The sequence below is a fragment of the Eucyclogobius newberryi genome, unplaced genomic scaffold (genome assembly GCF_026437365.1).
Source record: "Eucyclogobius newberryi isolate DKJ021-1_F unplaced genomic scaffold, fEucNew1.0.hap1 SCAF_14, whole genome shotgun sequence".
Classification (NCBI taxonomy): Eukaryota; Metazoa; Chordata; class Actinopteri; order Gobiiformes; family Gobiidae; genus Eucyclogobius; species Eucyclogobius newberryi.
Genome location: NW_027315768.1, coordinates 12,680,243 through 12,693,342, shown reverse-complemented (window position 1 = coordinate 12,693,342; position 13,100 = coordinate 12,680,243). Strand labels below are relative to the sequence as shown.

Sequence of the window (13,100 nt, the reverse complement as noted above, 5' to 3'; positions counted from 1 at the left end):
CTCCTGAGTATAAGTATATAAGTATAAATATAAGTATAAGTCGCACCCCGGCCAAAACTATGAATAAAAGTGCGATTTATAGTCTGGAAAATATGGTAATCCTGTATTGTCTTGCAACTGAGGCTCGACTGCTCAGAAAAGTCCTGTTTTCACCTACCCCCTATCCCTGCCCACATCCTTGTACTTAGTTGTGATTATTTGAGACTCTGAATGACACACGTAGAGTTCTAAAATGTCATGTAACCACTTTTCATACATAAAAACATGTAAATAATGTAAATAACAATCTGCTGCTTGTCACAGTGAAACGTCACAATGAAGAGGCGGGGCTTATCAGTTCTGCAGGTTTCAACAGGAAGTCAATGGACCTGTTTCTATTACTGAGCCGTTTTAGATGACAACATATGATTTACTTATGTTATAGTTATACATAAAGCACACATCCCCTTCATAGTCATTGCATGTCCACCTTTAGCTTGATGGAGTTGAGTTTCTCCTCTTTTAGATGGTCTCGCAGCATGTCTCGGTGGATCCTCTCCTGCTCCACAGCGAACTCGCCCAGAGAGTACTGTCGCACCCAGCTGTGGCGGCTGGACATGCCCAGGGTGCTGCCCCCCTGGCTGGGCACGCTGGTGAAGCCCTGGCGCCGGCTGAAGTAGTACACCGTCACGTTCTCAAACTGCACGCGCCGGTTCCTCAGACGCTTCTCGCGCTTCAGGATGGAGCCGGCTGTGGAGAAGAAAAATGTGTGGGTGAGAGGGAGATCTTCTGGCTGAAGCGGTGGGTCTCAGTTTTTTGGAATGTGGGTCTTATACATGCGTTCGCACATCCAGGAACTTGTGCAGTGGCAACCGAGTCCGCCATTTTGAAAGAGGCACAACAGCACGTCTGCTACACACGAAATCTAGGAAATATGAGGCCAAAATGCCAAAAACCTGTGTTCTGTTAAGACATTGCTCTGTTGACTGACCAAGAAATGAGAGCTTTGTCGTGTACTTTAGTTTGCCGTTATCGTCTAAAGAATCAAAGTATTCGTAGCTCATTATGTCGTAGAAAAGGATGCAGTCGTGTTGATTTTATATATCGTGTGCCCCTTTTAAAATGGCCGCTATGGGGAAGTCCCGGCTGTATGACGTCACCGCGAACGCATGTATTGTAATTCTAGTGCTCGTTGAGTCGGTTTTATCTACCAGTACCTCTCGCCTGTAGTGATGGAGAAGTCGTACTTTGTATACTACTCTTGACGTATAGTCCTGTTATTAGAGCAGTTGGACTTTAGTTTTTAGTCAATTATTCAATCAATGGAGTTTAATTTAGTCTTTATTTGTCTTTATACAATGTGCAAATCCATTAACCTTACAAAAGAAAAAAAGGATTGCACCAGATTTAGGCATTAAATGCCTAAATCTGGTGCAATCCTTTTTTCTTCTATTTCTATTTTACTTAAGAAAAAAGTGAATATTACATTACAATTGCAACTACTGGTAATATTATAGTTCATTATTATCATTAGCTCAGTAAATACACACATGTCACTCTTTCAAATACTTAAGTTATTTTCCTAGAATTGCTACATTAGTTCATACAGAGATTAAATATAATCATATGCTAAGTTTTGCAGTGAGAAATCTTGAATAATTTATTTTAACACAGTTAATTACATAAGATGTGCTTTTTGTTGTGGACCTAGTTTAGATCTGTTAATACTCAGAAGGATAAATCTTTTAAATGACTGAACTAAAGCACTGATACTTCTTAAAACATGGCTCTCAATTAGAGAAGAAGGATTACTGCATTTATGTTGTTGCAGCTTAACACAATCACACATGCACCAAGTGTTTGTGAGAGGTCAACAGAAGTGTAAAATGAATAATAAACTAGATATATGCTTTGTCTTTTAGCTCTTTGTCCAAGAATCAAAATATACAGCCAATAATCAAGATAACCATTTAAAAAACGACTTGAATCTAACTGTTTGACTAGAATACTAACATTTGAGTTCAAGGATGAATGAAAACATAATAGTTTTATGGTTTGGGAGAATCTTTGACCCTTCTGAGGCTGTAAAGAATCAAAACATTTACAATGGAAACGAATATTCAATGTTATTGCGTTATTCAGTTTTTACTTTATGAAAAACTGGCAATCCATTTTTTCCCTTCTTAACATCATCAGTGACAGACAGAATAAGAGCCTTATGTAAGATTGACTCTTATAAAAGAGTCAATCTTATATTATCTGCTGCTTTTTCCTCTAAACACATTATTACTCTAGCGCTGCAGTCCACGATAGACAAAAAATCATATATTTCCATGTATCTGACCCAAACTGCACAAAATGACACAGGACTTTTCTCATATTTATACAGGAAAGCACTAATAAACCGTGTATTTATATGCTTATTCATATTAAACTCTTATTAATTCCAAAAACCTTGAGCTAACTCACTCCAGATCATCTCCTTTTTGCATATAAATACTTTAAATCTAAATTTAAAAAGCTTTGCACGACTAAAACACCATCAAGCAGTTAATGGACTAAACAACAAAATTATTACAGCCCGACATTACATGATACAAATATATATATATGTTTATTTTTTCCATTTGACCACTTCTCTCCCCGTGCAAAGACAATTATAATGTCAAAGCAATAACACCACCTTCTTTACAAAAATCCATTTGTCTTTTCACATGTCCCTCTGTGTTACCCTCTGCGTCCTTTACCCGGGAACTATTTCATCATTCTGTGTTTCAGCGTGTCTTTTTAAGGAGAGAAGAGCGACGTAGGAGGGGGGTGCGCGGGGGGGCTGAGACGGAGCGATAGTGGTTCATAAATAATCCTCTACACATCCGAGAGCGCCACAGTTCACCCCTGCACCAGACAGACGGGAGCGCAGCAGCCTCCCGCCCTCTCCCTCACACCCAAAGAGCATTTTATTACCGCTGCTTTTACTGTGTTGTCATTGCAGCTCAGGTTTTAATGTTACGAGCCTTTAAAACCATAAAAACAAACAATTTTCCACTAGAGATTGCATTTGTTCTGCCTGAATAAAAGACAAGATGCATTTACAGGCTGGTTTATTCTGGCGAAACTGTTCAATAATGGTGTCTTTAAAAAAATCTAATCCCATTATGTGATGAGAAGTGTCCCCCAAATGACCAGTAGAGCAACAATAGAGCTACAAATACAAGTGTTTTTCAATGAGAGATCAGTGTGTAAACCTATAGACTGTAATATTCAAAATGATGTTATAAAATGCATTATGTTGTATACAACTATTTATGGCAGCGGTTCTCCATCGCCATGGTATTTACAGTTTATAGTACTTTTAGTGTTTTGTAACTGATGTCCATGTTTGTTTATGAGGTGGTTTTTAATGTTTCACTGAGCTTTTGGCACATGTTTTCTAATGTTCTTTTCAAACTGGAAATGTCAAATTAACCAAACTAAAACTGCACAATTAAAAATATATCTTTTAAATCCTTTAAATCCGGAAGAAATTATTTCGAATGATTTGCTTGAAATCCATTAGCATTAGCATACATTTAGAATAACACATCTCAAAAAATTCAAATAACATAATAGCAACATCTGGGATCAAGCATTTCCCAAAATAGAACTAAAAAAATGGCAAAAGTGCAAAAAAAAGAGTCAACAACACTGTAACTAACAAAGGGGAGAGGACTGTGTAAACAGGATTATTCAAATTTGCATGAATTAAGCAAAATACAACTCAAAGTATGTTTTTTGATATGGGAACAACGTCACAACACAATATTAAAAAAAATCTATTTATCATAATATGTGTCCTTTAAAACACTCCAGCAGCATGTAATTAACCTCCCAACCAGTAACAAGCGCACCACTGTGTCTATTACTTTGATTACTCACGACACTTTTGATTATAATTGCCAGACCTTGTCATTACCGCGTTAAAACGTCGTGTCGTTCTGCAGCGTGTCCCCTGAAGTCTCTCCATTCATAACAGTCACTTAACCACGCCGGCTAGCTCCGCCTCCCCGACCTCTCCTGTCCCCAGCAGCACCCAGCAGCACCCAGCAGCACCCAGCAGCACCCAGCAGCACCCAGCAGCACCCAGCAGCACCCAGCAGCACCCAGCAGCACCCAGCAGCACCCAGCAGCACCCCTCAAACCCACTCCTCTTCAGCTGAGCGCACGTCATTCACACTGACACATAACAAGCCCATTACAGATAATATTAGCCCATCAACGCTGACACAAATATGACTCAGTTTGTATCTCTGGCTGCAAATGTTGTCTAAGCAGGCGCTCCGTGCGGTGTGGAAGCTTTTAAAAATCCCCTTTAGGATTGCACTGTACATACGGCTATGGCACTCGGCACTTACGGACCGAAGAGTCAGCGTCCACTTAAGGTCGTTAATGCTTCAGGTTGGACAAATGCCAGGCTGCAATTATAAACAAAACAGCATTATAAAATCCATAATATTAACCTTGTAAACGATATAGGGTTTCAGTCCTTTCCAAGACAATCACACTAGATTCGATTCATATTCCATGTCATGCAGTCTACCTTTATAGCATTAAAATAGGTCCAATGATTATATTCTAAACTAAGAATGACCATTGTCTCCAGATTTTCACTTTGATTTTATTTCATCTGATTCAAATGAATTAAATGCGTTTTTATTCATCTTTTATGACTTAAATCAGCAAGGTAGCATTTAAATTAAGACCAGTTATAGCTAAATCTAGACAAATTTCAGAAGATTAACTGTGAACTTCTCAACTAAAAAGCCCCCAATTTTGATTCAGTCTTGAGACATTCTTAGCTCACAATGACACTCGTTAGCTCACAATGACACTCGTAATGTGCTTTGTATTGGTTTTAAGAGGTAATAAATACAATCTGTTTGAGTTGTCAAATCTACCAATCTCTAACAAATTAAATAAATAGACAGCACCAAATCAAGACTCAATCATCAGAAGTCAGTCATCAGATTACGATCTAATTATCATCACTAATTGAGCTAAACCTACTGCGAAGGAAAAACTGCATTTGTATGATTCACTCCCCGAGGCTGGAAAAGCCGACAGGGCAGAAGGCGGGGGAAATGTTGAGTCCGCGTACATATACTTTATTGATCCAACAGGCAAGTCTGTCTGAGATCGATGGTTTGTCTATAACTGTGTTGCCATGGCGATAGTTCAGATTCCGAAAAATGCCACGGTGCAGGTTTTACAGTGTGAGGCTGGCCTTAAATGTGGCAGACTTCTTGAAAATCCTTTAAAAGCCCCTGAAAGCATCAGTGAGGACACCAGCAAACAGGAACGTGCTCACACATTATGTACTCACTCAAGCTGTTTCTGTGGATGAAATAATACCTGTTTTATATATAAATTACAGTTTTACACCCACCAGGCAGCAGTTTGTGAAGAAAAGCTGCAAAAATATGTAAAATCCCAGGAATAGAGCAGAGTTCAAGGGAGAAATGACAAGGGAGACACTCATTCAACAAAATAAAGGTGCACTCATCTCATACGTCTGTGGCATCGCAGGAGTTTTGGCCCCGTGCACACCAGTGTTGCTAGGTAACAGTTATAGTCAGAAAGTAAAATTACGAACCTAAAAATTTGATGAACTGGAATCAAAGTTTGAACATTTGTATCTCAGCCTTAAATATAATGATCTTAACGGTCAAAAGAATCGCTTAAACTGTCGCGGAAAAGCGTTATTAAACCGAAACAACGAATGGAGGGATGATACATAGTGTTCTGAGCTTTTAATCAGAATCAGAATAAAGTTTATTGCCATTTATCAATGAACAGGATTCACAGATATAGGAACTTGTCCTGGCGGTTCAGTGCAACACAAACATAACACTGAACAACAAATACAAAAACAATGGACAATAAATAACTACCAAGTATTAAAAATGGTATTTATTAGGCCCGAGCGCCACAAGCTGGCGAGAGGCCTATTAATCTCGTAAGGCCGTGCGAAGCACGGCTGCGAAAGTGCGCACGTAGTGCGCACGAAATCGAGCGCGAAGCGCTCGCCCACTTCCAAACACTCACTAACGCACTCCTTCACTCATGCACGCCCCGTGCATACTAATTAGTAGTAGGAAAATGGAACATTACCGTTGTAAACGGGCGAAGCCCGTGCAAAAGTGCGCACTAAACGAGCACTTTACATTGAGATCCCCATATAAAGCACTCATTTGCGCTAAGTAGCTCACGAATACGTTCCCCATCTCTTGCATGTTCCATGCATATAAGCATGTAATGCAAAAATTGAACATTATTACTGTATAGAGGGCCAAAAACACAAAGTGGGCGGAGCCCACTCAAAATTAACGAAAGTACCCGTCAGTGACCAGGGACCCACACCATGAGGTAGGAAAGCGCGAGCGCTTTCCGAAAATGTATAGTTTATGATATTTGAAAAATGGGAAACATTGTTTTCGCATCGGAATATTCTTCTTCTTCTTCTTCTTCTTCTTCTTCTTCTTCTTCTTCTTCTTCTTCTTCTTCTTCTTCTTCTTCTTCTTCTTCTTCTTCTTCTTCTTCTTCTTCTCGGGACCAACCCCCCTATTTTTCACCCAGTGAACATTGACGAAAAGTCACAAAAATGTTCACACCTCTAAAAATCGTGCCTCTCTACATTCTGGCTATTTCCCTTTTCTAAAATAAAAAAATTGGCGCGTCAGCGCCCCCAAATGTACCAAAAATGCATTGAGAGATGGGAAATGACCCAAAAAAAATCTGATCGTAGAATCATGAAATTTGGCGCAGAGGTAGATGGTGACAAGAGAAGTAAAAAATATTATTACGGCAACGCCGTCCGCCCAACCAAATGTCGGCCATATTGCTTCAAAAATGGCTAAACATGATTTTGGAGTTTTTCCAAACGTCGTACTTTTACGAACTCCTCCCAGGGCGTTGGCCCTAAAAAGCTGAAATTTGGTGAAAATGCTACTGAGGAGTGGGACATCAAAAGTTATCCAAATTACATTGATACCTCTCACGGTCTCTGTGCGGCGAAGCCGCAAACTGTAGCTAGAATTTCAGAAATCTCCCATATTTAAAATTTCTGCCGTTTGCGCAGATAAAGTCCGAATTGCGTCAAATTAGAATCAGTTGTTAAACTCTTTGCCCTAAACCCACTTGAAGTGAAATAAATTCATTTGGCGCCACAGCGCCCCCTACAGATTTTATATGGAGGTTAAATGTTTAGTTTTGCGAAATTATATGAAATTTGACACACAACTCAATTTTAGCATCCCCATCAAAAAAGTCAATGAGACCCATGTCATAATTGTTATGGCGTTGCCGTAACGATGACCGAAACCTTCCATGTTATTCCAATGGGGAAATCGCCAGAACATGTTTACACTTTAGACTTTCACAAACTCCTCTTAGGGCGTTAGCCCTATTAACCTGAAATTTGGTGAGACTCATCTTCAGGGGTGGACCATCAAAAGTGATCCACATTTTTATTCAAAGAGTCACGGTGTCTGTGCGGCAAAGCCGCACATTGTGCCAAGAATTCAAAATAAAATTGCTTTTTGATGGTAAAACAAAGGGGAGAAGATGTGACAGCGTCACAGATTCAGCAGTAGGCGCAATAAAAGGACAATTGGGGCGCGTTAGCGCCCCCTCCTCTTGCGGCGTGGCGGCGGTGTGGCGGCGGCGTGGCGAGGGCCGATCATTGCCGCTTGCGGCTATATTTGTCCATTGTTTTTGTATTCAAACGGCACGCTGGGACAGAAGCTTCCCATTCCATCCAGCAAAAGTCCCCTCTTCGAACATCATGTGAACATTCATCCTCCAGTGATCACAGTCATCCTCAAACACAAGAATAACGTTCACCCCTTTTCTTTTTGCACACCGAGCTCGCCGATTAGCCGCTCCTTTCCCTCTCGCCGGCTCCTCTGCCTCACCTCGCTCACTCAGTCCGCTCGCTCGCCGCTCTAATGCAGTTCCTAATGACAGCCAGCGCCGCTTTATAAAAGGCCCATCACTCCCGGCTCCCTCCCTCCCGCCTCCTCCTCCCTGTTATGAACACAGGCGACGGCGCTTGCTTCCACAATACCGGATGCGAGTCAGGTGGAGAGCACGGCCGTTATTGCTGTCTTGATTACAAAGAGCCCTGGATTTGTTTTTCGCTGAGATGAAATGAGGAGATTCATCATTCTGTCAGGGAGGTTTCCATGCAGCCGGAGTCTCAACGTGCATGTAAACGTCTCCGTCCGACTGTGGGCAGCGATTGTACCTAATCGCAGTAACACGGACAGATAATGTGCTTTAATGGGGGACTATTGGGGCGTACGGAGGGTAGTTTAAGGTTTAGAGGTGGGAAGAGGAACACGGTGTTGGGTAAAGCGTAACGAGTAAGGCTGCATGATATTGGAAATGTTTAAGTTGTGCTGTAATAACTGTTTTATTGCAATGTTTTAAAGCAATACTATTTTTATAACACAAAACCAAGACTTAATCAAGCTTAATTTAGACTGAAAAAGGAAAATCATGAATAATTCTGTCTATCTGTTGCAATATTTTCATTTTAAAAGCCGCACATTTCCGTCTGATGGAGGATGTTGGTGTTGTTGCAATATTTTAATATGGTTTTAACACAGTCATTTCAGTTCTATTGAAATGATAATGTTCACGCCTTAATTGTCAGAATAAAAACATTGACTAAACCAGGATTAAAGGCTAATCAAATTAAGACTAAGACACATTTTCATTTTAAAATCGGTACATTTCTGTCAGATGGAGGACAGTGACATTATCGTGATTTATTTTGTTTGTTGTGATATTGATTATTATCCATTATGAACAAAATATGCAAAAGATAGAGGTAATGACACACGCATTACTATATATAACTGTTACATTTTGTAACCTTAATACATTGATTTATTTAGTGAAGTCATTACAAACAAGAGCGTCCCTCTTGCTCTACAGAGGAGGCAGACTTGAATCTATGCTAATTATGAATCCAGTACCACAAAGAAATGTCCCAATAGAAGACACTCTTGTGTTTTGTACTCATAAAGCTGTTATAGGTATTCATGGGTTTTAGGCAAATCATTCCTTACTTTTACTAGTATTGTTCATTATTACTGCTGTCGTTACAACATAGGATCCTTATGTCTGAAACCCTGAATACTTCTTCACTAAAGTGCACATGACAGGTTTACATGTTTCTCTAATTATTACTTAGTTTGGTAGTTAACATAATTTTAGTCAAGTTGTAGTTTGCGAAGAAAAAAATCAAGTTTAAAAGAGTCTAAAACAGAATCCCTCTGTCTCTGTCGCTAAAAAGCCACATTCTAAAACAAAACAAAGGTGTTATCAGGTATTATTAACTGTCTAATTTAAAGTTTTGCATAATCTTGATGGATTCTGGCCCTTTTTTACGTTACAATTGTGGAATTACCTCTCCTTATGTCATATCCGCTGCTTATGTCCAACCAGAGAGTAACATTATAAAATCCAACCAAATTGTCTAAATACAGTAATTTCCCCGGCGTTTTAGTGAAATGTATAGTCCACATCAAATCATTTCTGCAGCGCATTTGGACTATTTCCCACATTCCGCATTAACAGTAGTGACAGAAGTTCAGTTAAAGTGCTTAATGAAACAAAGTTACTATAATTAGCCGCACGGTGGCTAATGGCGGTCGTGGAGTACTGACGTGTGAACGGGCCCGAGGCGGCGAGGTTGACGCTGTCGCTGCTGTCGCCGCTCTCACTGCAGGACACCTCGTCATCGGACTCACGCGCGGAAGAGCCCGGAGACGCCGCCGCCGCCGCCTCCGCCGCCTCCTCCTCCTCCTCCTCCTCCGCCGCCGCCGCCTCCACCTCCTCAAATTTCCTCTTCAGTATTCCGCTCATGGCCCCGCGCAGCTCCACATGTACCTGAGCAGAGAGGCAGAGCAGACAGACAGGGCACATTATTTCACATCCACTTCAAGGGCCGTCACACACTCAATTAGCCAGGGGCCCCAGACAAGCCCTCCCGGTATGCCAGAGCACGCACACACACACACACACACACACACACGCACACGCGCTCCCGGGGCCATTGATCACCTCTGCACACGGCGGCTGTGATGGAAGGAAGAGGATGCTAATTACACACTACGGCCGCTTCACAGGAAGACGATATATTCATAACTGTGGAATTTCCTTTTGTATTTGACTGAATGCGTAAAGAATGAGGAGATGTGTGGTTTGTACTCACGCTCATCAGGGTTAATTACTCACGCAAATATATATTAGGATAAACTAAACATATGCACATTAAATTGAAAAAATCTAAGTCAAAACTGTAAGATTTATTGTCAATGTGAATGCAGGTGATGTTTTTGTAGTTTGTTTAAGGGGGAAAAATACTTTCTTGTGTATTCAAACAAACCATAGGATACATGAATGTAAATACTACTTAAAGTGATGAGAGAGAATAAATCATTACATAAACCAATGAAAGAAGAAGGGAAATCCAAACAACAATCAAAGACTGGAGAGAAATAATAATCAACATTAAAAATTGAATGAATTACACATTTGGAACTGGACAGAATTTGACTGGAATAAGTACATACTACATATTTATGACTATACGTGGATGTACTGTGCCCTTTATGTGTTTGTGCTACATATACAAATCAGGAAAAAAGACAAAAAGAGGAAGTTTAATAATAATGCATTTTGAAGTATGATATATTACTAAATAAATGATTATATTGAAACTACTTTACGCAACTGAAAAGACAATCCCAGAAACCCCTTTTTAAAAAGTGCAATATTGTTGAGTATAAAATGCAAAAACTTAGACTTAAACACTTAAGTTAGTTAGTATTGATCATTACTCATAAAGGTTACTTATTCAACCCTCAAACATTATCGTAGTAACATTTCCCCATTTTAGCATAAAAAATGTATTCACAATAAATATTGACCCCGAAAAAATATCATTCTATCCCTCAATTACTGAACGATGAGTCGACATAGTAGTTCTCGTGACAAGTGCTGTTAAAAGCATCAAAAATATGATACTAATTAGATCAAAACTAGCAAATATCGATACTAAAAGACAAAAACAGGACAACGTTTTGACTTTTGTGAACAGTTTTGGAACAATTTTAAGCTTTATCAGTTCCAGTATAAGACAACAATGAACGAATGAATAAAGAAAGTAATAAAGCATTTTGAATAATCATTGTGGTATAAGAATCGGTGTAAAGAATCCACTTTATCCCTTAGTATCGAGATTGAGTTAGTATCGTAACAACAATAATGTGACAGGCCCACACTTTGTAATATATATACTGTTTCATAATCTTGTGAACTATAATAATAACCGCACACTAAGTTACACATATGATTAGCATTGGTAAAGTAACTTAAAGTACAGAAGTATTCCAGATGAAACTTTCACGGTCATTCTACTGCAGTGAAACATCTGAGCACAGAAACAAATAAAGTGTCGTGTGAATTATGATATGATTTCAATTAAAATAACTGCTTATGTACTGCGCGCCACTGCCGAGGGAGTTTGCATTTGAACATCTGTCCGACAGTAAGGAAACATCACGTACGCGCGTCACTCGGGAATAATAACTCAAGAATAATGACTCAAAACAGACAGTGACGCGCTTTGAAGTGGCACAAATCTGCAACTCAAATGGAGAGATTGGAAAAACGACCCGCAACAGATTATAAACGCCAATGTTCTTTTTTCAAGGATTGTATTGAGCCCGGACAATGGCGCGTGCTTCTAAATGACTCTTTTTTTTTTGTCACGATGGCTTCACAGGTGCAGATAAATATTGGTGCTTATGCTCTTCAGACTGAGCTTTTGTCATGAAAGTGGTGGGAGCGCTCCGGTGTCAATTGGAGGGGCGATTAACTGTGTCTGACTGAAGCCGCAATTAGGCAAACAAACAAGGACAAGCTCATCAGTCAACTACACTAAAACGAATCAGCGGATGGAGAGGCGCTGAGGACGGCCGCCGCTGCCGCCGCTCTGTCATTTTCAATATTTGCGCCGCTCGCTTTTGGCTTTGAACCTACAAAGGAAGAGAGAAAGTGCGAGAAGCTTTCACGTAAAAAGAATCAAACGCTAGTATTTGTTTTGAAAACTAGTTCAAGCTTTAGTCACTGCTCTTAATGTGGGAGAAGAAAATACAGATGTCACACAATTTGGATCAAAAACTGTAAGTTGTAATTGTACGTGGTAATTAAGGCTCTAATGATAAAACTCAAGTCAAAGAGTGAGTCTCACAATCTCTTTTGGAGTCAAATTGGGACGAAAAGAATAGGGTTCAGAATGGAAGAGGCTGACTGACCCTTGACCCCTGCAGTCGTCGTGAACAGAGTCGCCTTCAACATTGAGCTGCTTCTTGACGAATTGTACAATATTGTGATTACGCAAAGAAAGGTGGCACAACATGGAAATGCAATTAATTTAAACAAAAATCTCAACCAATTATTGAAACTGTTTGGCCATAGACTTTATTCGACAGGACAGTGCAGCGTGAAATGGGGGTGAGACTGGGGAAGGACACGGCAGTGAGAGCCACACATGTGCTATCCACTCCACCACCGAGCGCCACTTGACTTTAATATTCATTTCACGGACATAAACAAGACAGACTTTTAATCAGTGCTATTTCACGCACACAAAAAATACAATTTATTCCTCCAAATTCTGAAGTCTGCTCCGAACAAGCTGCTCACGAAACTGACTGTGGAATGCCCCAAGCTCAGTATTGACAATTATTCAAAAAAATCACAAAAGCACCAAAGAATACTACATCAACCACTATAATAACGGTATGTTATTCTACAGTTTTCGTGTTGTTCTCTCTCTTTTACCAAAATTCATTGCAAAAAAACGACAATAAAAAGTCCCTTTATTTATGTAAAACAAAACAAGGCATAAAATGAGTCATAAAGAGACATTTATTAGCCCACATAAAAGCTGGTGTCTTTCTATTGTACACACCGGGACTAGATTATCACTTGTTTGAGTAAGTAGTAAATTTTTTTAGTAGCAGCTTGGAATGTCATCTTTTTAGCAAGCAGCACAGTAACTCCCTGTA

General features: G+C 39.8%; 1 protein-coding gene across 1 annotated transcript in view; it reads right to left on the bottom strand.

The window, feature by feature from the left end:
- csrnp3 (cysteine-serine-rich nuclear protein 3) overlaps nucleotides 1-13,100 on the bottom strand; it is a 49,395-nt gene that overhangs the window by 7,094 nt on the left and 29,201 nt on the right. The window contains exons 3-5 of the mRNA XM_072444322.1: nucleotides 9,856-9,912; nucleotides 9,690-9,825; nucleotides 470-729 (exon numbers count right to left, since the gene is read on the bottom strand). Coding sequence (XP_072300423.1) covers nucleotides 470-729; nucleotides 9,690-9,825; nucleotides 9,856-9,888 — 429 coding nt within the window. The 5' untranslated portion in view covers nucleotides 9,889-9,912. The remainder of the gene's footprint in view (nucleotides 1-469; nucleotides 730-9,689; nucleotides 9,826-9,855; nucleotides 9,913-13,100) is intronic.